The sequence below is a fragment of the Notolepis coatsorum genome (genome assembly GCF_963971535.1).
Source record: "Notolepis coatsorum genome assembly, contig: SCAFFOLD_228, whole genome shotgun sequence".
In the NCBI taxonomy this organism is placed as follows: domain Eukaryota; kingdom Metazoa; phylum Chordata; class Actinopteri; order Aulopiformes; family Paralepididae; genus Notolepis; species Notolepis coatsorum.
The window spans coordinates 318,155-344,850 of NW_028169331.1; the positions used below are offsets into that span (position 1 = coordinate 318,155).

At 46.3% G+C, this 26,696-nt stretch overlaps 1 protein-coding gene across 1 annotated transcript in view; it reads right to left on the minus strand.

The window, feature by feature from the left end:
* Positions 1 to 1,140: 1,140 nt before the first annotated feature.
* The window catches only part of LOC311248741 (protein FAM131A-like), a gene marked incomplete at both ends in the record, with an annotated part of 61,640 nt that continues 36,084 nt past the window's right edge, over positions 1,141 to 26,696 (minus strand). Inside the window, one exon of the mRNA XM_084339573.1 lies at positions 1,141 to 1,850. Within this exon, the coding sequence (XP_084195699.1) occupies positions 1,141 to 1,850 (710 nt within the window). The remainder of the gene's footprint in view (positions 1,851 to 26,696) is intronic.

A 26,696-nucleotide genomic window follows, 5' to 3' on the forward strand; every position in this document is an offset into this window, starting at 1 on the left:
CTGACAAATGTTCTTTTTTTTCTCTTTTAAACTTTGTTATTTTAAAATACATACTATGTACCTCTGTCACTGTAAAGACATTCCAGCATTTGCTCATAATTGATAGTGACAGGGTTTTAATAGTTTGGCATACTCAGCAAGCCATGCCCAAAATAACACTATAAGACTCTTGCAAAGGAAGGGGGAGGGTGGGGGGGGGGGGGGGGGGGCAGATGGATGCAGTGTCCAACCTGCCCTCCAATAGGACACTCCATATTGGGGGGAGAAAGAGAATTTGGGAGAGGGGCAGGGTTATACAGAACAGCTGAGATTACAAACCGTGCTCAAGTCACAGCCCATCAGTTTCAGCACTTGCAAAACACATGCAGAGATAATTCGATAATTCGTTAGGGATTCAACAACTTCGGTTTGCATCCATTTTGTCCATTTTGGAGCAATGTTTCACTTCCTGGTTGTGGATGGGGCAGTAACACCCCCCACTTTTTCCAATTCACAGGCTTTATAATGTACTTAAGCCCACTGGTTAGTTGTTTCACAAGCTTTATACTGTACTCAACCGCGCCAGTTATTCATTTCACAGGCTTTATAATGTACTCAACCCCACCGGTTAGTCGTTTCACAGACTTTATAATGTACTTAACCCCACCGGCTAGTAGTTTCACAGACTTTATAATGTACTTAACCCCACCAGTTAGTAATTTCACAGGATTTATGCTGTACTCAACCCCACTTGTCAGTCGTTTGGGGTTTTTCGCTAAAGGCTGAAGAAGCCAGCCCGGTCCTATTTCACACGGATAGAAAAGATTGTTTGGACGCCTCAAAAAGATATTGATACATATCAAATACATAAGGTAGTGGTAGGGGGGGTGGGGTCAGGGGTCAGGCAGGGAGGGAGGAATGAACTTGGGGAGATTTTGAAATGTCACATGTAAGGCAGGGACACATGGTTTACTGCTGGAGTCAAATGAGTCATGAGGAAAAGCATGCGCATTAGTTCAATCTGGTTGGACACCGTGGCAGACAGATGGAAAGAACCAGTTGCAAAAATAAAATGTCGTCTGACTGAGACAGAGAGAGAGAGGGAGGGAGAGGGAGAGAGGGAAGGCTCAACACTGAGCTCAGAGGTGAGGGAGAGAGGAGTCATTGGTTGCTCACCGGCTCTCTCCCCCTCTCCTCCTCCCCCTCCTCCTCTTCGCCTTCCTCCTCGTCCAGGGAGACCACGCCGGAGGAGGCAACGTCGGACACCCTCCTGCGAGGGTCGTATCCCTCTCTGTCCCCCTCCGCTTCCACCTGGCACAGGGTGCCCTCGTAGTCCTTGCAGGGGGTGTCGTCGTCCTCCCCGGGCGACAGGTAGGTCTCAGAGTAGGACACGGAGCAGCAGGGAGAGTCCTGGCCTCCGCAGGGTCTGCTGCCCCTCCCTCCCCCTCCCCCGACAAGGCTGTGAAACCCGCAGTCCCCTCCTCCCTCCCCTGTCACGCCCCCCTGCCCCACCCTCTGGAGGCGGGCCAGAAGCAGCTCTTCTCCCCCCTGCAGCGCTGACAGGATCTTGGCGGCCAGCTCAGCAGCACTGCTGTGGGTGTGGTGGTGGTGGTGGTGGTGGTGGTGGTGTTGTTGGTTGGTGCAGTGGTGGGCGGTGCCCAGGTCACGGAGCAGCGGGTGGTGCTCATCCAGGCTGCACAGGCTGGAGCACAGGGTGTCCGGGGAGCCCGCCGTTGGGGAGGGGTCTCCGCTGACTCCTCCCTCGCCTCCTCCTCCACCTCCAACTACAGCCTCGCAGCAGGGCAAGCCCAGATGTTGGCACACCTGGCTGTGGATCAGGTCCTTCAGGTAAGGAGGGTATGATGGCACATCTGGGAGGGAGGGACACAGGCAGTTAGTACATCGTTTGATCATGACTGAGGGAGAGAGGAGCGACGAGGGAGCAGCCGAGCAAGAGCAGCAATGGAACAGATACGCACTAGGAATTAAGTGAACAGTCAACATAGATCTTAGATCTTGGGAAAGTAGTGTGTACTACACTGCCATCCAACTGCAGAGTGTGTACTACACTGCCATCCAACTGCAGAGTGTGTACTACACTGCCATCCTACACACTGCCATCCAACTGCAGAGTGTGTACTACACTGCCATCCAACTGCAGAGTGTGTACTACACTGCCATCCAACTGCAGAGTGTGTACTACACTGTCCTACAACTGCAGAGTGTGTACTACACTGTCCTACAACTACAGAGTGTGTACTACACTGCCATCCAACTGCAGAGTGTGTACTACACTGTCCTACAACTGCAGAGTGTGTACTACACTGTCCTACAACTACAGAGTGTGTACTACACTGTCCTACAACTGCAGAGTGTGTACTACACTGTCCTACAACTGCAGAGTGTGTACTACACTGTCCTACAACTGCAGAGTGTGTACTACACTGTCCTACAACTGCAGAGTGTGTATTACACTGCCATCCAACTGCAGAGTGTGTACTACACTGTCCTACAACTGCAGAGTGTGTATTACACTGCCATCCAACTGCAGAGTGTGTACTACACTGTCCTACAACTGCAGAGTGTGTATTACACTGCCATCCAACTGCAGAGTGTGTACTACACTGCCATCCAACTGCAGAGTGTGTACTACACTGTCCTACAACTGCAGAGTGTGTATTACACTGCCATCCAACTGCAGAGTGTGTACTACACTGCCATCCAACTGCAGAGTGTGTACTACACTGTCCTACAACTACAGAGTGTGTACTACACTGTCCTACAACTACAGAGTGTGTACTACACTGTCCTACAACTGCAGAGTGTGTACTACACTGTCCTACAACTGCAGAGTGTGTACTACACTGTCCTACAACTGCAGAGTGTGTACTACACTGTCCTACAACTGCAGAGTGTGTACTACACTGTCCTACAACTGCAGAGTGTGTACTACACTGTCCTACAACTGCAGAGTGTGTACTACACTGTCCTACAACTGCAGAGTGTGTATTACACTGCCATCCAACTGCAGAGTGTGTACTACACTGCCATCCAACTGCAGCAGTGGAGGTTTCTCTATGACAACACGTGAAACACAAATTCACTCATAATTCATAATTATTATTAATTTACATATACCTATATATAAAAAAAAAAAACTATATATATATATATTTTTTTTTAAATTATTATTATTATTATTTTTTTATTATAAATGTTTTCCTCTGTAAAAAAAATGCCAGTGATTTTTTTTTTCTTCAAAAATGGCCAAAATGTACAGCTCTGAGCAGGCCTGCACTGCAGTATTGCCTGCAGTAATTATTCGTGAAGAAAACTTCACAGGTGTGACCCATTGTTAAATAAATAATAAATAACAGCGAATCAAAATAGGCTATTAACTTCATCTAAGCACGGTCTGTGCAGTTAAACTCTTGTCATTGAATGGAGGATTGATTGATTGACAGCCCTTGACATCCAATACACGGAGGTTGAATATGATTGGCAGCCTTGCAAATCCAATCAGAGATTTCTGCATTGCAAAGTCAAAATGGGTCCAGCTGCATGTGAGGAGGATAGGTTTAGCTCGGGCCAATCTCAAGTTTCTCAAGTTTCTTTATTAGTTGTCATACAGAAGTACAGAATACTTTTATACAAAATGTAACATAAAGAAGCATTTTGTATAAAAGTATTCTGTACTTCTGTATGACAAATAATAAAGAAACTTGAGAAACTTGAGATTGGCCCGAGCTAAACCTATACTCCTCACATGCAGCTGGACCCATTTTGACTATGTGAAAGTTGAGACTATGAGAAAGTTGTTGTTTAGTAGTTAGTAAGCTGTACAGCTATAACAAGTCAGGCTAAATTAAACTTTGCACCAACATTAGGACCGAAGTATAAACCAGCAACTGAGCAACATGAAGAAGTGGATTTATGCATCTGGATCAGAAAAAACGTAAGTAGGCTACAGTGCTTGTATGCTAACAGTAGCTAGGCAGCTTAGCCTACATCACAATGATAATCACCAAGCTAACTTACTGTACACACTGTAGGGCTGGGCAATTAATCGAAACAGAATCGCGATATCGATTCATAGACCTATGCAATCTAATTTCTAAGTTATGACTATTTTCTTTTATTAAAAAACCCCTTTTTTTTTTTTTTTTTTTTTTTTTTTTATTATTTTATCTGGGTTGAACATGATTTGTGGAACTCCCTCTGGTGTTGTGGTCGTGGTATTCACTGACCTTTGGGAAGTATTTCGACATGCACATGGGTATCTTAGTGGTGTAGTCGTGTATCTTGTAGACCAGGCCCATTGCAAGTTGCTGTACTCTGTCATCTACTCTAAGCCATCCTAGGTTATCAAAGTGGACAGGGGTGAGGTGGGTTTTAGGAGTAAGGTCAAGCAGTAGTCTGACCAGTTTGTTTTGTGATGTTTGTAATCTTGTTTTTAGTGCCTTTGAGGTGCTTTGGTACCATGAGGTGCAAGCATAGTCGTAGTACCCTTGAATGAGTGCTCCTGTTAGAGTCTTCAAGGTATTCTTGTTTACCAGAGAGGAGATCCGGTACAGGAATCTAGTTCGTTGGTTGACTTAGTTTTATTACATTGGATCCCATTTTGTCACAGGAAAGATTTGCCTCTATAGGATGGAACCCAGGTAGGTAATTTCATCTTTCCTTTTAAGATAAGATAAGATATTCCTTTATTGATCCCCTTGGGGAAATTCAGGCATCATAGCAGCATGGGGGAAGGGGGGGGGGGGGGTACAGGTAGTGAAAACAACACAAGCAGTGTAAACAAATAGGTCAATATAATTTACTATCTAACTAACTGAAATATACATTATTCATTATTCACAGTATCCACATAAGGTGCAGTATGCATAAGGTAGTGTTATTGTCCTACTTGGGTTCCTATTAGTTCTAGGTCGATGTCTGGCAGCAGTCGCTGCCCACTGTTGTGGAGCCTGATGGCCACTGGTATGAAGGACTGTCCGAGGCGGTTAGTTGAGTGTCGGGGGGGTATGAGTATGTGGCTTCCTTGTCACCTTCACCTAATTATGTTTTGATCTGGTCAGGTGCGCTGTCACCTAAAATGTTTTGATCTGATCAGGTGCGCTGTCACCTAATATGTTTTGATCTGGTCAGGTGCGCTGTCACCTAATATGATTTCATCTGGTCAGGTGCGCTGTCACCTAATATGTTTTCATCTGGTCAAGTCCGCTGTCACCTAATGTTAATATGTTTTCATCTGTGTCCACTGACACACAGTGGGGGATGTTTTAAAAATATTATTTAATATATAATATAATATAATAATTTGTGCTTCACCTAAAAATTTGGTCAGCAGCCTCCACTGAACTGCAGAGTGTGTACTACACTGCCATCCAACTGCAGAGTGTGTACTACACTGCCATCCAACTGCAGAGTGTGTACTACACTGCCATCCAACTGCAGAGTGTGTACTACACTGCCATCCAACTGCAGAGTGTGTACTACACTGTCCTACAACTGCAGAGTGTGTACTACACTGCCATCCAACTGCAGAGTGTGTACTACACTGCCATCCAACTGCAGAGTGTGTACTACACTGTCCTACAACTGCAGAGTGTGTACTACACTGCCATCCAACTGCAGAGTGTGTACTACACTGCCATCCAACTGCAGAGTGTGTACTACACTGTCCTACAACTGCAGAGTGTGTACTACACTGCCACCCAACTGCAGAGTGTGTACTACACTGCCATCCAACTGCAGAGTGTGTACTACACTGTCCTACAACTGCAGAGTGTGTACTACACTGCCATCCAACTGCAGAGTGTGTACTACACTGTCCTACAACTGCAGAGTGTGTACTACACTGCCATCCAACTGCAGAGTGTGTACTACACTGTCCTACAACTGCAGAGTGTGTACTACACTGCCATCCAACTGCAGAGTGTGAACTACACTGCCATCCAACTGCAGAGTGTGTATTACACTGCCATCCAACTGCAGAGTGTGTATTACACTGCCATCCAACTGCAGAGTGTGTACTACACTGCCATCCAACTGCAGAGTGTGTACTACACTGCCCTACAACTGCAGAGTGTGTACTACACTGCCATCCAACTGCAGAGTGTGTACTACACTGTCCTACAACTGCAGAGTGTGTACTACACTGCCATCCAACTGCAGAGTGTGTACTACACTGCCATCCAACTGCAGAGTGTGTACTACACTGTCCTACAACTGCAGAGTGTGTACTACACTGCCATCCAACTGCAGAGTGTGAACTACACTGCCATCCAACTGCAGAGTGTGTATTACACTGCCATCCAACTGCAGAGTGTGTACTACACTGCCATCCAACTGCAGAGTGTGTACTACACTGCCCTACAACTGCAGAGTGTGTACTACACTGCCCTACAACTGCAGAGTGTGTACTACACTGCCCTACAACTGCAGAGTGTGTACTACACTGCCCTACAACTGCAGAGTGTGTACTATGGCTTACAATGGTAAAGTAGTTGTAACAGCTATTTGTCTCCAACATAATCACTTGATATACAGTAGCCATCATGATACGTTATGTTATTCATCTTGTATTGAAACCATTTGAACCAATCTAGCCCCTTAATCCAAATGTTTAGAGAGTCAAATGTCCTCCTAACTGCAAAAAATGTATGTCATGTTGTTAACATGTTGTTTTATGAGTCATACATATTGTTTATTGCCTACTGTACTATTTCTTGTGCTGTCCCTTTGCACTGTGAGGTGTTGTTGTCCTTGTACCATACCCTACTACATGTGTATGTATACCACTATATCTATACATCTCTACTTGTGTACGTTTACCACTATATCTATACCCCTCTACACTATGTATACAACTACTTTATTATCTGTACATCTCTACATGTGTATTTATATCATTATATCTGTACTCCTCTACATGTGTATTTATACCACTATATCTGTACCCCTCTACATGTGTATTTATATCATTATATCTGTACTCCTCTACATGTGTATTTATACCACTATATCTGTACCCCTCTACATGTGTATTTATATCATTATATCTGTACTCCTCTACATGTGTACTGATACCAGTAACTGTTACAGTATATCTGTAGGTGTGTACTGTATGTACTATACCACCATATCCGTACTGCCCTACAAAGGCAAATGCACTCACTGCGGTTTGTCTTTATAGGGCGGCAGGTATCTATCATCACAATGTGGAACTTTGTAAGTTGTTATATTCATAGTATAAGGTGAATAAAAAGTATCTTGCCATGTCTGAAAACCCCAGCAGTAGTATTTTCAGTACAGAGGATCAGTATGTAAACCCCAGCAGTACGGTATTTTCAGTACAGAGGTTCAGTGTGTAAACCCTGTAGTACGGTATTTTCAGTACAGAGGGTCAGTATGTAAACCACTGCAGTACGGTATTTTCAGTACAGAGGTTCAGTGTGTAAACCCTGTAGTACGGTATTTTCAGTACAGAGGTTCAGTGTGTAAACCCTGTAGTACGGTATTTTCAGTACAGAGGTTCAGTATGTAAACCCTGTAGTACGGTATTTTCAGTACAGAGGTTCAGTGTGTAAACCCTGTAGTACGGTATTTTCAGTACAGAGGTTCAGTGTGTAAACCCTGTAGTACGGTATTTTCAGTACAGAGGTTCAGTATGTAAACCCTGTAGTACGGTATTTTCAGTACAGAGGTTCAGTGTGTAAACCCTGTAGTACGGTATTTTCAGTACAGAGGTTCAGTATGTAAACCCTGTAGTACGGTATTTTCAGTACAGAGGTTCAGTGTGTAAACCCTGTAGTACGGTATTTTCAGTACAGAGCTTCAGTATGTAAACCCCTGCAGTACGGTATTTTCAGTACAGAGGTTCAGTGTGTAAACCCTGTAGTACGGTATTTTCAGTACAGAGGTTCAGTGTGTAAACCCTGCAGTACGGTATTTTCAGTACAGAGGGTCAGTATGTAAACCACTGCAGTACGGTATTTTCAGTACAGAGGTTCAGTGTGTAAACCCTGTAGTACGGTATTTTCAGTACAGAGGTTCAGTGTGTAAACCCTGTAGTACGGTATTTTCAGTACAGAGGTTCAGTGTGTAAACCCTGTAGTACGGTATTTTCAGTACAGAGGTTCAGTATGTAAACCCTGTAGTACGGTATTTTCAGTACAGAGGTTCAGTGTGTAAACCCTGTAGTACGGTATTTTCAGTACAGAGGTTCAGTATGTAAACCCTGTAGTACGGTATTTTCAGTACAGAGGTTCAGTGTGTAAACCCTGTAGTACGGTATTTTCAGTACAGAGGTTCAGTATGTAAACCACTGCAGTATTTTCATGATAAGGGGCAGGACAAAAATGGAACGTCCCTACTGCACAGTATAGGAGCTGATTTTTGACCTACTGGGTGAATCTACTGAACAATAGGTCCTTAACAGCAAAGAGTTAGGGTAGTAGGGTTAGCAGCTTCTATCTGATCGTATGGGTACTGAGGGATTTCAGACGCGCTGCCTGATTCCAATTTCAGAACACAAAAGCAAAGCCTTTATTTGAATAGTGTCATTATGATACAGTTACCGCAGTGTGAGTACACACTGCGTTATGACCAACGAGGACGTGTGAGTCATCCAGTGTTTCAGTGTGTCAGGAGAGCAAGGAGACTGCGGAGAGAAGGAAGTGTGCCATGTGAACAATGTGTGTCAAACTGTGTCAGGGTGAAAATGACTATTCTGCCTTCAGGCTAAATTTGAGCAACACAAAAAAGCGAGAGAGTCCATGTTAAATATTTGATTGGGATTGGCTTTCGAGGAAGATGAGTAGCTTGTCATGGGAGGATTTGTTTCTCATTCAGAGATGTATCTTGTGGCTGTCCACATGGTTACGCCCTAGTGTCATCATAGTATGTCCACATGACTACTAGTATCATCATGGTGTGTCCACATGACTACTAGTATCATCATGGTGTGTCCACATGACTACTAGTATCATCATGGTGTGTCCACATGACTACTAGTGTCACTATGGTATGTTCACATGACTACTAGTGTCACTATGGTGTGTCCACATGACTACTAGTATCATCATGGTGTGTCCACATGACTACTAGTGTCACCATGGTACTGTATGTCCAAAACTGTATCTGTATTTTCAGCATTATTTATCCAGACATCAAGTTCATGTTATCAGACCGTGTGCTCTGCTGTGCACAGTGCATGGGGCTGGAGAGACAGACATGCCACAGAGTCAACCTTGTATTGTAGTTGAAATACCTATGCATTAAAAAAGAAATTCCCAGCTAATCTAAGTTACATCAATATTGTGCTGTCAGAACAGGCTCATATTGATCAATCTTGTTACACTATTATACATTATTACACTATTGCACTATTACGCACTATTACACACCATTACACATTACATACTATTACACTATTACGCTATTACACACTATTACACAGTATTACACTATTTGGCGGGATACAGTTTCAAAACTGTTTGAGTGTAATAAGCCTTAAACTGTGGGTGGAATACACTTTTAAAACTATTTGGGAGGAATAAACCTTTATAACTATTTGGGTGGAATAAACCTTTCAAAGTATTTGGGTGGAATAAACTATTACACACTATTACACTATTACACACTTAAGTGTGGGGGTGTGGTTAACCTAAACCAATGAAAGTAGTAGTCTGTAGTGAGTTCGTTTGACACCTCCCATAAGTCTCTACAACGGTTCAATGGCATACTGTAGGTCTGTCAATGACAACAGGTTCACTATGGCATGTGCCTGATTACATGGTCTCCCCAGGCTTCCACCTGGTGCAGATAATTATTTATACAATGACCAGTACCATGGTAAAACTGAAATTATGATTTATTCATTATTTATTTATGTATTTATGTAGGGGAGAACGGGGGACGTTGTCACACGGGTAGGTTGTCACATTCATTATATTTCACCACCAGAGGATCCTGTCTCCCATACTTTGGTATTTAAATGTCCAGAATTGGGGTCAGAGTTCACCTACATTGTCATATTTGGAGTGAAACAGCTGAATTTGAGGTGAGAGGACTTTTTGTGTTTTTCATGTCCATTTGTAAATATTCCGCTCCTCAGTATTTTTCTTCTAGGCTTTTACACAATTGGTTTATAATGAAACAATTATTACCCTTAAAAAGTGTGAAGGGATAGCGATAGTTTAGATTGTTGTTAGCTAGCTAACTAGTTGTTAGCCTTGATGCTATCAAGACATTCCAGTTGGGGTTGGTCATCACGTTTTATTTGGGGTTGGTTGTCACATGTTACAACTATGAATTGAAAATGGGGGACCCTGATGTAAACAAGACAAACGTCTTTCTCTGGTCTGCATCCCCTTAACAATTGTGTGTATTGAGCCGTACTGTATTGTACCCATTCTGCAATCTGTTAAATAAAGTGTTCATTCATTTATTCATTCATTCATTCATTCATTCATTCATTCATTCATTCATTCATTCATTCATTCATTCATTCATTCATTCATTCATTCATTCATTCATTCATTCATTCATGTTGTGTAGGCTATTATTGTTAGGCCAATTTATTGTGTTCTTATTTTGTTATATAGGATGGCCTAAAGATGTGTTTCCTGTTTATGTTCATGTTAAGATGCATTAAGTTATGTATTTGTCAACTTGTCAATGCAATTAAACTTTCAAATTTAGTTCTGCCTTCTTGTCTTCTTTTTAAGATTTTCCCATTAAAACACATAGTGACAACCAACCCCATAGTGTGTGACAACCATCCCCATGATGGGGTTGGTTGTCACAATGTGTTGGAGGGTCTTTGATAGGTGATTAACTCTTTGTTACAATACGTTGGAAAATGAGAGGGATACACATTTCAAGCCAACATCTTAAAGGGGACCTGCATTGCTATTCCTAGCACTATTTGGGCAACTTTACACAATTCCTGTGAGTCTATGGAAGACATCTGTAAGGTTTATTTAAAAAAAAAAAATCATTGTTTTATATTTCTAATGGAGTACTCAAAAGCATCATTTTCCAACCTCAAGATTTCAGCCTGCTATTGGCTGGGCTCTGCCCATAAGCACTTTCAGTGACAGTCATCCACACAGTCTGCGAGTGGCAGAGAGAGAGAGAGAGAGAGAGAGAGAGAGAGAGAGAGAGAGAGAGAGAGAGAGAGAGAGAGAGAGAGAGATAGAGAGAGAGAGAGAGAGAGAGAGAGAGAGAGAGCACTGTGTAAACACAGCTGCGTGCATACGCAGGTCCCCTTCTCTTTCTCTCTCTCCCTCTCCCGTTTGAGGAAGTCTTCCACTGTGCCGCGCGCTGCCTACAGCTATAGACGGGGCGTTAGAAGTTATGCTCCCGAATCGAGAGAGAGAGATAGAGAGGGGGAGAGAGAGAGACAGACCGAGAGACGACAGCGCGACTCGGGTGTGTATGTGTGCTCTGTCGCGAGGGTCTATCTGATTCTCCCTCTCTCTCTCGCTCGCTCTCTGTCAAACCCCGTTTGGTGCGCTACAACCACAGAGCCAATCGGATCACTATCCGCTCCATCCTCGCCACCACCATGCGAGTCAAATCAGAATGACCTGATTTTGTATGTATGTATGTATGTATGTATGTATGTATGTATGTATGTATGTATGTATGTATGTATGTATGTATGTATGTATGTATGTATGTATGTATGTATGTATGTATGTATGTATGTAGTTAGTTAGTTAGTTAGTTAGTTAGTTAGTTAGTTAGTTAGTTAGTTAGTTAGTTAGTTAGTTAGTTAGTTAGTTAGTTAGTTAGTTAGTTAGTTAGTTAGTTAGTTAGTTAGTTAGTTAGTTAGTTAGTTATGTTGGTGTAGATTCACTGAGCATGTATGCGCTATATTACTCATATATATTTATTCACACTCACCACAGATCCACACATTCACATCTGGGAGCTGCCCCAGTACAACCAGTACAACCACAGTCTGACACTGTTCACCACTAGGAGCTAAATCTATTTTCGATAGGTACAGAAGGGAAGAAGAGCTTTAATTGCATATTAATAAAAAAAAACATATGATACTGTATCCTACGTTACATTATATAATCATATTATAATTCATTTGTATATTATACTAAACTATATTTACACTATATACTATTATATTATGGTACTATATTATATTGTATATATCATATATTATATATCTCATATCACATTATATATGTGTTGTATACACTATTATGTACTATATACTATTATATATACTATTATATACTGCAGGTATACTATACTGTAATGTGTACTGTAATGTGTACTATATGTGTGTACTGTAATGTGTACTATATGTATGTACTATGTATGTATGTAAATAAAACAAATTTAAAAAATCACAGTCTGACACTGTTGACCACTAGGAGCTGCCCAGTACAATCACAGTCTGACACTGTTGACCACTAGGAGCTGCCCAGTACAACCACAGTCTGACACTGAGCATTGGAGCAGCTGGGGTTTTAGTCAAGACAGGTCAAGTATATTCATATAGCCCTTAATCACGGTTAAATGACTAAGTAATTTAATAAAGTGCCTTGCTCAAGCAAACTTTATTGGCAGGGATCAAACTGCAGACTAACACATTACCACATATCTTTTTTTCCCCACCCCAGCTATAATCAAACATTGGCATGGTGTTGACTAGTATACAGACCATAATATCACTAATCACCATTACAATCCAATGGGGTTACAGTTTTAGCCTGAAAAAAACATGATACGTGTCCTTTTCCAATACAGGAAGCTCACAGTATAATCAGGTGTGCCTCAGAGATGGATAACCAAACAACGGGCCTACCAGGTCCAGGGGCCCAAGGGCTCAGGGGGCCTCTAAGCCAGAGACTGTGTGAAGCCGTGAAGACGAATGGCTGGGGTAGGGGATCATTGGGGGGAGGGGCTGAAGGTCAACAGCAGCGGCTGTACACGAGTTGTCTCCCCTGCTGTGATCCTTTTAGTCTAAACTATTTTAATGTTGCTGTGGGACAAAGTGAGACTAGCCTCCAATCAAATGCCATGTATGTAGATATTATAATTACTATGTTTATATAGTGGATCATACAAATACAAACACAATAGATGTTTTGGAACTTTTGATATGTATTGCCCCTCAACAGGCCACAACTGGGCAACATTAAATTATGCTTGTTAAGCACTATACCAAAAATAAATAACAAATATATACTGATTGATTGAACATTTTAATTAACAGATTGCAGAATGGGTACAATACAGTATGGCTTAATACACACAATTGTTAAGGGGATGCAGATCAGAGAAAGACTTTCGTCTTGTTTACATCAGGGTCCCCCATTTTCAATTCATGACATTTATTTATGACATACACAACATACAGATATAAGAATCTAATCGAATCATCTAAACTAATCTAATCATGACATTTAAGACATGCATGACATACAGATATATATATATCTCTGCGCACCAGACTGTGCTATTAAACCAGGAAGTGCAGCACTATGTTGATAAGGCTGTCAGCACTGGCAGTAGAGCCACTACTGCAGTGCCCTGTGCTGCAACACAACAAGAGTGAACAAAAAACGCTCATGGACCCGCGGTCTCACGCTGACTGCTCGCTTGTGTTGTTCGTTGGATTCGTTTTGGATTATGTGGGCTCAAAACGTACACTACACGGACCCACGGTCTCACGCTGACTGAGTCGCTCGTGTTGTGGCTGTGTGTCAGACTCTGGAGGCACCCGCCCACCTCTACCTCTGATTGGCTTACCATGACATTTTACTCAACCTCAGCCAATTGTCAGCATGTTTGTGCTTGCCCACTAAACAAGGAAGGACAGAATGCCTCTCAGCGCAGATATCTGTCTGATGAAAGAAACAGGTTCATTCATAGTAACGCGCCGCATTTTTTTGCAGTAACGGTAACAGCGTTATTAAGATTGGAAGAGTAATACTCGTTACTGAAAAAACTAACGCTGTTAGTAACGCCGTTACTTATAACGCCGTTATTCCCATCACTGGTCATCAGACATCTTGCCGATGCCAACAACTTAGTACCCATCGGGATATCAGAGCAATGCAGATCGCAAGCGAGACCGCGCACAGCACGAGAGGCCAGCCTCCCCGAAACAGGCGGAGGCCACAAGGAAACAACTCCCAACCGTCCCCCGCCAACCGCCACCCAAAAAGCCCCCCCCCAACCCAATGGGCCAGGAGACCCCCCCCCTCCCGACCAAGGACCCACGAACCAGCCGAGGCCAAAGCCGCCGCCCTCGACCCGGCCTTCACCCTAGACATAATCCCGGGCTCTTCCAACCCAATGAACTCTGTAAACCTCCTGCATGGGACCAACCACACACTGAATGCAACTCTTGCAACTCTCATATCGAATGGACGACACAACAGTCAAGTTTGAGATCTGGGACACAGCTGGTCAGGAGCGCTATCAGAGTCTGGCCCCCATGTACTACAGAGGTGCCCAGGCGGCCATTGTCGTCTACAACATCACAAACGAGAAGTCATTTGTACAGGCGAAGAACTGGTTTAAGGAGCTTCAGAGAAAAGCCAGTCCAAATATTGTAATAGCTGGCTGGGAACAAGGCTGACCTCGCAAACAAGAGAGCATTGGACTTTCAGGACGCACAATTCTATGCAAATGATAACAGCTTGCTTTTTATGGAAACATCAGCAAATACTTCTATGAACGTGAACGAGATATTCATGGCTATTGCAAAGAAGCTTCCTAAGAATGAGCCCCAAGCTGCCGGAGCCAACAGTGGGCGGAACAGGGGAGTGGACCTGACGGAATCAGCCCAGCCCACCAGCCGCACCTGCTGCAGTAACTAACCCCGCCCTGTCCCGGTCCAACTCTCACCTCTCCTCTGCCCCCTCCCTCCCTCCCCCACCTACCAACCTCTGGACATGGGGCTCCTCCCCCTTCCTGACATCACACCTGACCTTCCACTTCACTCCCCTGGAATAGCTAAAGACTCTGTATAGCTGCATTTCTAATACCTTTTTTATTTTATTTTTCAACTTTCGTTTTTAAGAGAAAAAAAAGTATATCAGTATAATGGATGCGATAGATTTGCGATAGATTTGAATAGATTGAACTTGCTCATCGAGGCATTGTTGTCCTGGAGAGGTGAACAGAGAGAGAAGGGGGAAGAGAATGAGATGGATGAAGAGAGAGGATGTTTGGAACTTACAGAGTTGGAAGGAATCCTAACCACTAGACCACCAGGAATGGATAACTTGATTGGATTGAGATTGTTTGAAAAGAGGATCGGGACGCGAGTCACCGGGTGCGAGCCCAGTGTCCCCTCGGGGTGCGACGTCGGGAGCCAGGGCGGTCACTTGCCAGGATTTAAGCGAGAACGACAGCGACAGGGTTGAGGATAGCCAGGACAAAGGAAAGAAGACGGGTGGGGACAGTATGGAGTGTAGTGGGGAGGAGAGTGGGGGTGAAGGGTGGAAAAAGAGCAGGGAAAGTGGGGGGAAGGGGCATAAGAGGAAGAAAGAGAGGGAAGGTAGCACAAGTGGGTCAGAGGGTGAGGGTAGAGAAAAGGATTTTACAGAAGGGTTGAATATAGTGGTGCGATTTGAGGGAGAAGATGGAGTTAGGGAAGTAGAGCCGAGACAGCTGACAAACTTCATAAGAGTGCAGTTAGGAGAGGTAAGGTACGCAAAAGTGTTAGGGGATGGGAACTTGTTTATAGGGTGTGTAAGTTTAGAGCAGGCAGAGAAGGTAAGGGAAATGAGGAGCATTTGCAAAGTTGTTATCTATAGAGTAATGAGAGTAGGGGAGAAAAGGGATGGTGGTTGCAAGGGGGTAATTACGGGAATTCCAATCAAGGTTAGTATAGAGCAGCTGGTAGGAGATTTGAAGAGTGATAGACGTAATGGGAAAGTTAAGAGTGCGGAAAGGATGAAGAGAGGAGCAGAGAAGATGGAGACAGAGACGATAGTAATTCAGTTTGAAGATGAGGTTAGTCCAAAAGAGGTATTTATAGGGTATATGGTATATAGGGTTAGAGAATTTGTGCCGAACCTGTTGAGGTGTTACAAGTGCCAAGAGTTTGGACATATAGCCAAGACATGTATGAAGGAGCAGAGATGTGCTAGATGCAGTGGGGGGCATGACTATGGGAAATGTGAACAGGGAGTGGGGCCAATGTGTTGTAATTGTGGTAAGGAGCATAGTGTAGCGTATTGGGGTTGTGAGGCGATGAAACGAGAGGTAGTGGTCCAGCAGGTGAGAAGGGAAAATAGGATATCATATGCAGAGGCAGCTAGGAAGGAAGGACAGGGAAAGCAAGATAAGGGACAGGGGTTTAGATGAGGGCATTTGGCAGTAAGGGTAGTACAGGAGGATCAGGGAAAGCAAGGTAGGGAACAGGGTTTTAGAAAAGGGCATTTGACAGTAGAGGAAGTACAGGAGGAGAAAGAGAGGGTGTGGGGGGAGAAGTTGAATGTAGTGGCCTTTGTGGCAGGAGTAGTAAATGCAACAGCGATGGTTAGCAGTAAAACAGATAGGATAAAGTTAATAGTTAAATAGTGTCTAGACTGCCGGAAATTCACAAGAAGAAGAAGAAGAAGATAACTTGATTTACATGGATTCCGTTCCTGGGTACCGTTGCTAAGACTAACACCAACTAGATAGACCTCTGTCTATCCGGACATAATTTGTTTTCAGAGCTGAATATATTCAATGTACCTCTAGACATTTGCGGCTAGTTGTTGTGATACAGTTAGCTAGTCTAGTCTGAACGAAGAATGGCCTCGGAGGCTCCATACATTTTCTCGAGTCGTCCAAGACCCGTTCCTAACCGCTCCAAGTACAGAGAGTCTTCCACCGAGTGGAACGATGGTCCTGGCAGTTATGGAAACATCATGCATGACCGCCGCGTCGTCCGAGGAAACACCCACCAGATCACACCGATAGCGGCTCAGCCGGACCCGACGGAGGTGGTCCAGAGGCAGTGCGAGGCGCGGAGGAGAGTCACTTGACTAGGCGGAGGCGAGTCCCGGAGCAGAACCGACCCAGGACTCCTGCCGCTGGAGGGCAGGAGGCACACTGACGTCCAGACAGAGCTTTACCTCGAGGAGCTGAGCAATTACACAGAGGCCACCGAAGTCCAGTGTCAGACAGACACGTTTCTGGACAAACCAGCCACGCCTCTCTTCATCCTTGGCTGCTTCCTCGAAAAAAGCTGCCGTCGTGCGAATCGATAGCCGTGTCTGCCGAATTCTGTAATATATATACGGTTATGTGTTGCTGTTGTTATTATTATTATTGGCCTATTTATATTATTTTATTATTGTTATTATTATAAATTAGGGATGTCCAATATTATCGGCATACCGATATTATCGGCCGATATTGGCATTAAAATGTGATATCGGAAAATATAGTTTTTTTTACATTTCTATAACCTTTATTTACCCAGGCAAGCAAGTAAGAAGAAATTCAAATTTTATTTATTGTCAAAAGTATGCATAATGTTATGTTAATTCCACAACAAGACATATGTAATGTTAATTACCTGAAATTATTCAGTTTTTTTGGGGGGGGAAACCCTGCATATATCGGTATCGGTTGATATCGGTTGATATCGGTATCGGAAATTAAGAGTTGGACAATATTGGTATATCGGTATCGGTAAAAAAGCCAATATCGAGCATCCCTAGTAAAAACCTATAAACAATCTTTTAATAAGATAAAATATTCCTTTATTGATCCCCTTGGGGAAATTCAGGCCCCCTGAGGGCCCTCCCCTAGCTCGGGGCCCTGGGTAGTCAATTCCACCCCCCCACCCCCCACACTTATACACCCTTGGTCAACAGTAGGTTACTCAGCTTTAGTGAAATATCAACCAATTTGATGGCTAAAACTCTAATCCCATTGGATTATATTGGAGCCTGGTGAGAAGATGCAGCACAGTGCCAATTCTCTCAATCATGGCCTGTACTAATCAACATCATGCCAGATAATGTTTAAAACTGACCTGGTTTCAAAAGAAAAGTGAACACGTCCTTTTTGTGATTCATTCTTGTGATGCATTTATCCAGTCATTAATAGTGCTTCTTGTGATGCATTTATCCAGTCGTTAAAAGTGCTTCTTGTGATGTATTTAGCCAGTCTTTAATAGTGCTTCTTGTGATGCATTTATCCAGTCTTTAATAGTGCTTCTTGTGATGCATTTATCCAGTATTTAATAGTGCTTCTTGTGATGCATTTATCCAGTCTTTAATAGTGCTTCTTGTGATGCATTTAGCCAGTCTTTAATAGTGCTTCTTGTGATGCATTTATCCAGTCTTTAATAGTGCTTCTTGTGATGCATTTAGCCAGTCTTTAATAGTGCTTCTTGTGATGCATTTAGTCAGTCTTTAATAGTGCTTCTTGTAATGCATTTGTCCAGTCTTTAATAGTGCTTTCTGTGATGCATTCAGCCAGTATTTAATAAGTTAAGTTGTACCTTTATTAATCATCTTGGGGAAATGTGTCCTCTGCATTTGACCCATTCTAACTATTTACGAGGAGTGGACAGTCACACAGTGCTGCACCCAGGAACCAACTCCAGTTGTAATGCCAGTACCTTGGTCAAGGGCAACGGCAGCAAACCTAGCATGCTTTTGGTGTGGGAGGAAACCAGAGTACCCGGAGGAAATCCACGCAAACGCGAAGAGAACATGCAAACTCCTGTGTGCTTTTTGTGAAGCATTTAGTCTTTAACTCATTGACTGCCACGCTCTTTTCCCATCTTTACTCAATGGCGCCAGCGTTATTGACCATTTTCGCAATGTTTGCGGACCCATCGTGTGTTCTGTATTATAGCTATGGAGACAATAGTATGGCTCACTTGACAGGCATGGTTTATAGTCCAGTTAATTTCTACATACTGTAGTTTGTGCGCTATTACATGCTAAACATCGACCCTTTCCTAAATAATCCAGTATTTTTTCATAGATCGCAAGATATGACGCGTTATATGCATTATGCCCAAATCGTTCTGGTTGCTCGCCTGAAAGCCCAAATACTTCCAAATCGAAGGTATATACCATAAACTATGTGTCTTCACAAAATCATCAAGGGGGGGTGGGGCGTTTTAACTAGAAACTGCGATCGAAAAAAAACATGTTTTACGTCCAGTATAATACGACACTGTGATCGGTACAGAAGCATGTTTTACGTTAAAAAATAAATACCAGCAGGTTACCTAAGATAGACTTTACCTCAGTCAGGAAGTACTCCGAAATGAATAAATCCCAGTCGATCCCATGGCGATCGCAATTACTTGTGTATATTGGGCATGGCTACCATACGGGAAAGAATAGCTCTGAGGCACCAAATCTTCCACCGATTGCTATGTTGTGATCCACTCCTAGGCGGAAACAGCCGGAAGTAAGTCAGTACTGGAAGACAAGTGATATCTCCAGTTCAAAAGGTAGGCTATACTGCCGCCTGGCGAGATTCGATCGTCATTGCAATTCCAACGTAGGCAGATCTGCCAGGGAGACCTAGGGAGCTCCGGCTGAGTGTTTAGAACGGGGATCAAAGGAAAAAGATCAAAGGGTCTAAAAACTAGATATTACGTTTTTGTCACTCAAGCGTTGGCGGCGAAACACAAGATATTACGCTTTTGGTGCTGAATGAGTTAATAGTGCTTCTTGGGATGCATTTAAGCCCAATCTATTTATTTCATAGATTTATTTCACGTCACAAATAGATCAATACAGTCCGTATTAAGTGACATTGTGTTTCTTTTTCAAATGTAGCCAAGAGTAAAGACCATAACCCTATAAAAACAGCAGTCAAAGTGTATATTTTCAGCACTACGTTTGATTACCAATGATTTTGAGTGTTGTTAGCGAAATATGAGCTTATAAAAATCTCTGTGCATTGCACCGGATAATGGACGATTTATACATGAGGACAGGAAGCCATCATGAAATCGTTGTAGTCCTAAGAAAGAGGAGACCCAGTGCTTTCGATGGACGTCTACATTTCATAAAACTACACTACCCAGCTCACACCAGCTGCAGACAAACTAATATACAAAAACGAATATTTACGTTAAAATCTTGTTTATATCTCATGGGTCGAATAAACCTAAATGTTATTGCCATAAAATACAACGTAACATAAACAAATATTTTGATGCAGTGTGGCTCATAGGCAGTTCTGTGTAATCAGGATGAAAGCGCAAACATGCAGAACACACACACACGCACCCACACACACACGCATATACATGTGCACGCACACACACAAATACACAGAAGGTGTATTTATATCCCGCTCACACAGCAGACTCATGTGGCCGCCACCCCTGCTGGCGGCGGAGGAGGAAATGATATTAAACTTGCAGGAGGGGATCAAATTGCGTTGAGAGACAGTGTTGGATAGAATGAAAAGTAGGGCAGTGGGACAAAGAGAAGCAGAGACAAAGAGAGAGGAAGGACAAAAGAGAAGCAGAGATAAAGAGAGAGGAGGGAGAAAAGAGAAGCAGCGATAAAGAGAGGAAGGAGAAAAGAGAAGCAGAAAGAATGAAAGAGGGAGGAAGGAGAAAAGAAGCAGAGACAAAGAGAGAGAAAAGAGAAGCAGAGACAAAGTCAGAGAGGAAGGAGATAAAAGAAGCAGAAAGAAAGAGAGAGGAAGGAGAAAAGATAAACAGAAAGAAAGAGAGAGGAAGGAGAAAAGAGAAGCAGATACAAAGAGAGGAAGGAGAAAAGAGAAGAAGAGATAAAGAGAGAGGAAGAAGAAAAGAAGCATAAGGAAAGAAAGAGGGAGGAAGGAGAAAAGAGAAGCAGAGATAAAGAGAGAGGAAGGAGAAAAAGAAGCAGAAAGAAAGAGAGAGGAAGGAGAAAAATTAAGCAGAAATAAAGAGAGAGGAGGGAGAAAAGAGAAGCAGGGACAAAGAGGGAGGAAAGAGAAAATATCAGCAGAAAGAAAGAGAGGAAGGAGAAGAGAAGCAGAGACAAAGAGAGAGGAAGGAGAAAAGAGAAGCAGAAAGAACGAGAGAGGAATAAAAGAAGCAGAGACAAAGAGAGTGTGAGGTTTCTGTCCTTGCTTTCTCACTCGTTCTGTTCCTTTAACCACCCTCGCTTTGTTTTCATTCATTTTTTCTGTCAAGTATTTCAATTCCCTCGTTCACACGTTTCTCCCCGTTGACGTCATCTGAGACGTCGCTGATTGGTTCTCTCACTTCCCCACGCTTGTCAATCACATTCCCCAGCTGTCACTGCTTTTCAATCAATCGATCCCTCATTATTTATACCCCGTTTTCCCCACCCTAAGTTGTTGGATCGTCTTGATTTGTCGCTGGATGTTTTTCCCCGTTGCTGCTGTTTCACTGTGCTGTTCTCCAGGAATTCCTAGAAGCCTTCGCTTGGATACCTGCTCCGTGGCGCGCGCTCGCCTCCTCTGTTGTTCCTGTTCCTTTTACGCAGCTCGTCTGGGTGAGTTTTTCTAGATTGACTGTCTTGACCTATTTCCGATTTTCGTGTGTAACCTTTACACTGAAGTCTACCACCTTTTTGTCAAACAGTCACTCACCCAGCCATTATCGAGTTTGCTCTTTCCATTATGGAATAATATTTTTGGGATCTTCCACCTCCCTCTGTGTGTTTGCTCACGCCGAAGATATTATTTCACATTTGGACAGTGTTTGGATTTTTGCTCACTGTGTGTTTACACGAAGATATTATTTCACATTTGGACAGTGTTTGGATTTTTGCTCACTGTGTGTTTACATGAAGATATTCACTTGGGCTGTTTTTGGAATATTGCACATCACTGTGTTGTTAACACGAAGAATTTTACACCCTGTCCTCCTGCTCGTTTCAAGTCTGCTCTGTCACTGACTCGTTCCCTCTCTCCCTCTCTCGGTCTTGCACAACATCTGAGAGATCCGCCGTGAGAATTCTGCAGAGCGGTACAGAGGTCTGCTCCTGCTTCCCAAGACTACCCTTCCGGGAGAAGCTGCAGAGCAGCAGAACTTTGCCCCTTGTTCATTGTACCTGTTCTTGTTGACCTGCTTTCCCTGTTTCACTTATTCTTTACCAAATAAACAAGCCCTCGTATTTGGCAACTCTGAATCCAACTCTCTTGTGTCGTTAGCGTTTGGGGTCGTTGTCAAACCATAACATTACGATCCAACCACTATGACGACCCCAGCCGACACAGAGGGGGTCAGAACCGCACTTGCAATTCAAGTCGAGTTGACCAGGGATCACGGTCTCCAACTAGAGCGGGCTGCGGCTGCGGTGCAGAACCTCAGGGACCAGGTCCTGCCTATGCAGGGTTCAATGGCCGCTATGGCGGGACAACAGTCCGAGATTCTCGCCCAGCTTAACTCGCTGGGCGACGCCGTTAATACTTTTCATCTCTCACACCCTTCAGGAACATTCCCCGCAGCCCCAGCAGATCTCGCACCTCGGGAACCCCTTCTCTCCGTCCCACGGCTGTTCGACGGTAGTCCCGAGGAGTGTGCCACATTCATCATGCAATGTGAGTTGGTTTTCCGTCATCAACCAAGCCGTTTTTCTGCTCATGGGTCCCGAGTGGCTTATATAACCAACCTACTTTCAGGCCATGCTGCCCAGTGGGTCACTTCCTCCTGGGCAATGGAAGCAGATTTTTTGTTCTCCTACCCAGACTTCGTGGCGGAGCTCCGCAGAGTGTTCCACCATCCAGCCCGAGGTCTGGACCCTGGAGCCCGGTTGGGGACCTTCCGACAAGGGAGCAGCAGGGTGACGGACTATGTCATGGAGTTTCGACTGGCGGCGGTGGAGAGTGGATGGAACGAACCTGCTCTTCGCCTAACCTTCATAAGGGGGCTCAGTGACGCAGTCCGGGACCAGCTCGCTACCAGGGAGGTGCCCGACTCCCTCGAGGAGCTGTTTAGCCTTGTCATCCGTATTGACGGACGCCTCCTGGAGAGAAGGCGCGAGAGGACCCGACTGTCACCTCCTGAAGCACCCCGGACTCCTGGACGCCCCGTCCCCAACACTACTGATGGTAACAGGCTTCCCCGTCCGGTGCGCGAGGAGGAACCCATGCAGCTGGGACGCTCTCATCTGAGCCAGGCGGAGCGTCAGGCAAGGCTCAGGTCCGGTCTCTGCCTCTACTGCGGAGGTGCGGGACACCGTATCGCCGACTGCCCTACCCGGCCAAAAGATCGGGCTCACCAAGACCCCGGGAGATCCTGGTGAGCCGTTTTTCCCATTCCCAGCGCCGCGCACCACCTGACCATCTGATGAGCGTCACCCTGGCCTGGGGGGACCAACGTGCCACGGTGAAGGCCCTCATCGACTCTGGGGCAGACGAGAACTTCCTCGACTTCGAGTTTGCCACCCAAGCCAACATACCTCTTGAGGCCCTTGTGAGGCCCTTGGAGATCTTTTCGTTGGACCAACACCGCCTGGCCGACATCTCTCAACGGACCGGCCCAGTCTTGCTGACCATTGCTGGGAACCACGTAGAGAGGATCCAGTTCCTCATTACCCAATCCCCCCTTGTCCCGGTGGTCCTGGGTAGGCCCTGGCTCGCGCTGCACGAGCCCCACATCGCCTGGTCCTCCGGTACCATCAGGGGCTGGAGCTCCTCCTGTCACGCCCGCTGTCTACAGGCGGCGTCTTGTCCCCCGCCCCGGAGACCGGCTGGTGAGTTGCCCCCGGATCCCTCGTCCATTCCTCCCGAGTACCACGACCTCATGGAGGTATTCAGTAAGACCAGGGCTCAGTCCCTTCCACCTCACCGCCCCTATGACTGCGCCATCGACCTCCGCCAAGGGGCTCCCCTTCCCGGCAGCCGCCTCTACAGTCTGACTGTCCCGGAGAAGAAGGCGATGGATCTCTACATCTCTGAGTCATTGGAAGCAGGACTCATTCGGCCTTCCTCCTCCCCGGTGGCGGCCGGGTTCTTCTTTGTTGGTAAGAAGGATGGGGACCTGCGACCCTGCATCGACTATCGTCAGCTCAACGAGATCACCATCAAGAACAAATACCCCCTACCTCTCATGAGCTCCACCTTCGAGCCACTGACCCAGGCCTCGTTCTTCACCAAGCTGGATCTCCGAAGTGCCTATCATCTTGTCCGTATCCGTGAGGGCGATGAATGGAAGACCGCCTTCAAGACCCCCAGGGGCCACTATGAGTACCTTGTGATGCCGTTCGGCCTCACCAACGCCCCGGCGGTATTCCAGGCACTCATGAACGATGTCCTCCGTGACATGCTGGAGGTGTTCGTGGTGGTGTACCTGGACGACATTCTTATCTTTTCCAGGACCCTCGAGGAACACATCCTGCATGTCCGCCGGGTGCTGGAGCGCCTCCTCCACAATCGGCTCTTCGTCAAGGCGGAGAAGTGCCGTTTCCACTCCAACTCCGTCGACTACCTGGGCTTCATCGTGGAGAAGGGCTTGACCCGAGCGGATCCTCGCAAGATCCAGGCTGTGGAGGATTGGCCGGAACCCACCACTCGGAAGGAGTTACAGAGTTTCCTCGGGTTCGCAAACTTCTACCGAAGGTTCATCCGGAACTACAGCCAAGTGGCGGAGCCTCTTACCAAGCTGACCTCCCCCGCTCTGCCGTTCGACTGGTCCCCAGCGGCATGCGCTGCGTTCCGCTCCCTCAAGAGAAGGTTCACTTCCGCTCCTATCCTGCTCCACCCTGACCCCAAGAGACAGTTCATCGTGGAGGTGGACGCCTCGGATTCTGGCCTGGGCGCTGTCCTATCCCAGCGTTCTCCTTCCGACCAGAAGGTACATCCTTGCGCCTTCTACTCGCGTCGCTTCCTCCCCGCCGAGAGGAACTACGACACCGGCAATCGGGAGCTACTGGCGGTCGTGGCTGCTCTGGAGGAGTGGCGTCATTGGCTAGAGGGTGCCGAGGAGCCTTTTACCATCTGGACGGACCACAAGAACCTAACGTTCATCCGCGCTTCCAGGCGCCTCAACGGTCGGCAGGCGAGATGGGCCAGTTTCCTCAGTCGGTTCGACTTCTCGCTGACCTTCCGCCCCGGTTCCCGCAACACGAAGGCCGACTCCCTGTCCCGGATGCACTCCAAGGGGGCTCCACCCTCTGAGGACCCATCTCCCATCATCCCGGAGGCCCGAGTGGTTGGAGCCATCACCTTGGGCATCGAGGGTGTGGTGAGGCGTGCCCTACGCTTCCAACGTGCTCCAAGCAACGTCCCTAGGAGCCGTCTCTTCGTCCCTGACTCTGTCCGGTCCCAGGTACTGCTGTGGGGCCATACCAGCCGGTTCGCCTGCCACCCAGGCGTCCATCGCACGTTCTCCTTCCTGGCTCGTCGTTTCTGGTGGCCCACCATGCGGAACGACGTCAAGGAGTTCGTATTGGCCTGCGCGGTCTGTGCCCGCAGCAAGGCCTCTCACCAGGCACCCTCCGGGCTCTTGCAGCCACTTCCCGTTCCAAGCCGTCCGTGGTCACATGTGGCGCTCGACTTCGTCACTGGTCTACCCTCCTCCCAGGGGAACACCTGCCTTCTGACCGTGGTGGATCGATTCAGCAAGGGGGTCCACCTCGTGGCCCTCTCCAAGCTTCCCTCAGCAGCCGAGACGGCGGACCTCCTGACGCACCACGTGTTCCGCCTTCACGGTTTTCCCCAGGACATCGTCTCTGACCGGGGGCCCCAGTTCACCTCCCAGGTATGGCGGGCTTTCTGCAAGGGATTGGGGGCAACGGTCAGTCTCTCCTCTGGCTACCATCCCCAGACAAACGGGCAGACGGAGAGGATGAACCAGAGCGTGGAGTCTGCTCTTCGGTGTGTGGCAGCCGAGAGGCCGGCATCCTGGAGCCGTTTCCTTCCCTGGGTTGAATACTCGATCAACTCAATGGTCAGTTCCGCCACCGGCCTCTCCCCTTTTGAGGCCTCCCTGGGCTACCAGCCCCCTCTTTTTCCCGCACTGGAGACGGAAGTGGCAGTTCCCTCCGTGCAGGTCCACCTCGACCGCTGCCGTCGCGTTTGGGAGATCACCAGGACCGCGCTGCTCCGGACATCTGAGCGCGCCTGTCGTGGTGCCGACCGGCGCCGGGTTCCCGCGCCGACTTACCGCCCTGGGCAGAGGGTGTGGCTCTCCGCGAAGGACCTCCCGCTACGGTCCTCGGCCAAGAAGCTCAACCCTCGCTTCGTCGGTCCTTTCGAGGTCCTGAAGGTACTCAGTCCGGCGGCCCTGCGCCTGAAGCTTCCTGCATCCATGCACATCCACCCCGTGTTCCATGTCTCCCGGGTTAAGCCCGTCTCCCTCAGTCCCCTTATGCCTCCAGCTCCTGATCCACCGCCTCCTGTGCTAGTGGATGGTCACCCCCAGTGGCAGGTCCGCCGGTTGATGGGCGTTCGTCGGCGGGGCCGGGGGTTCCAATACCTGGTGGACTGGGAGGGTTACGGCCCTGAGGAGCGTAGCTGGGTCTCCCGGCAGCTCATCGTGGATCCCGGCTTGATCACCGACTTCCATCGGGCCCATCCTGACGAGCCGGGTCGGCCTGGTCGCCGGGTGGCTCCCGTGGAGGGGGGGGTACTGTGAGGTTTCTGTCCTTGCTTTCTCACTCGTTCTGTTCCTTTAACCACCCTCGCTTTGTTTTCATTCATTTTTTCTGTCAAGTATTTCAATTCCCTCGTTCACACGTTTCTCCCCGTTGACGTCATCTGAGACGTCGCTGATTGGTTCTCTC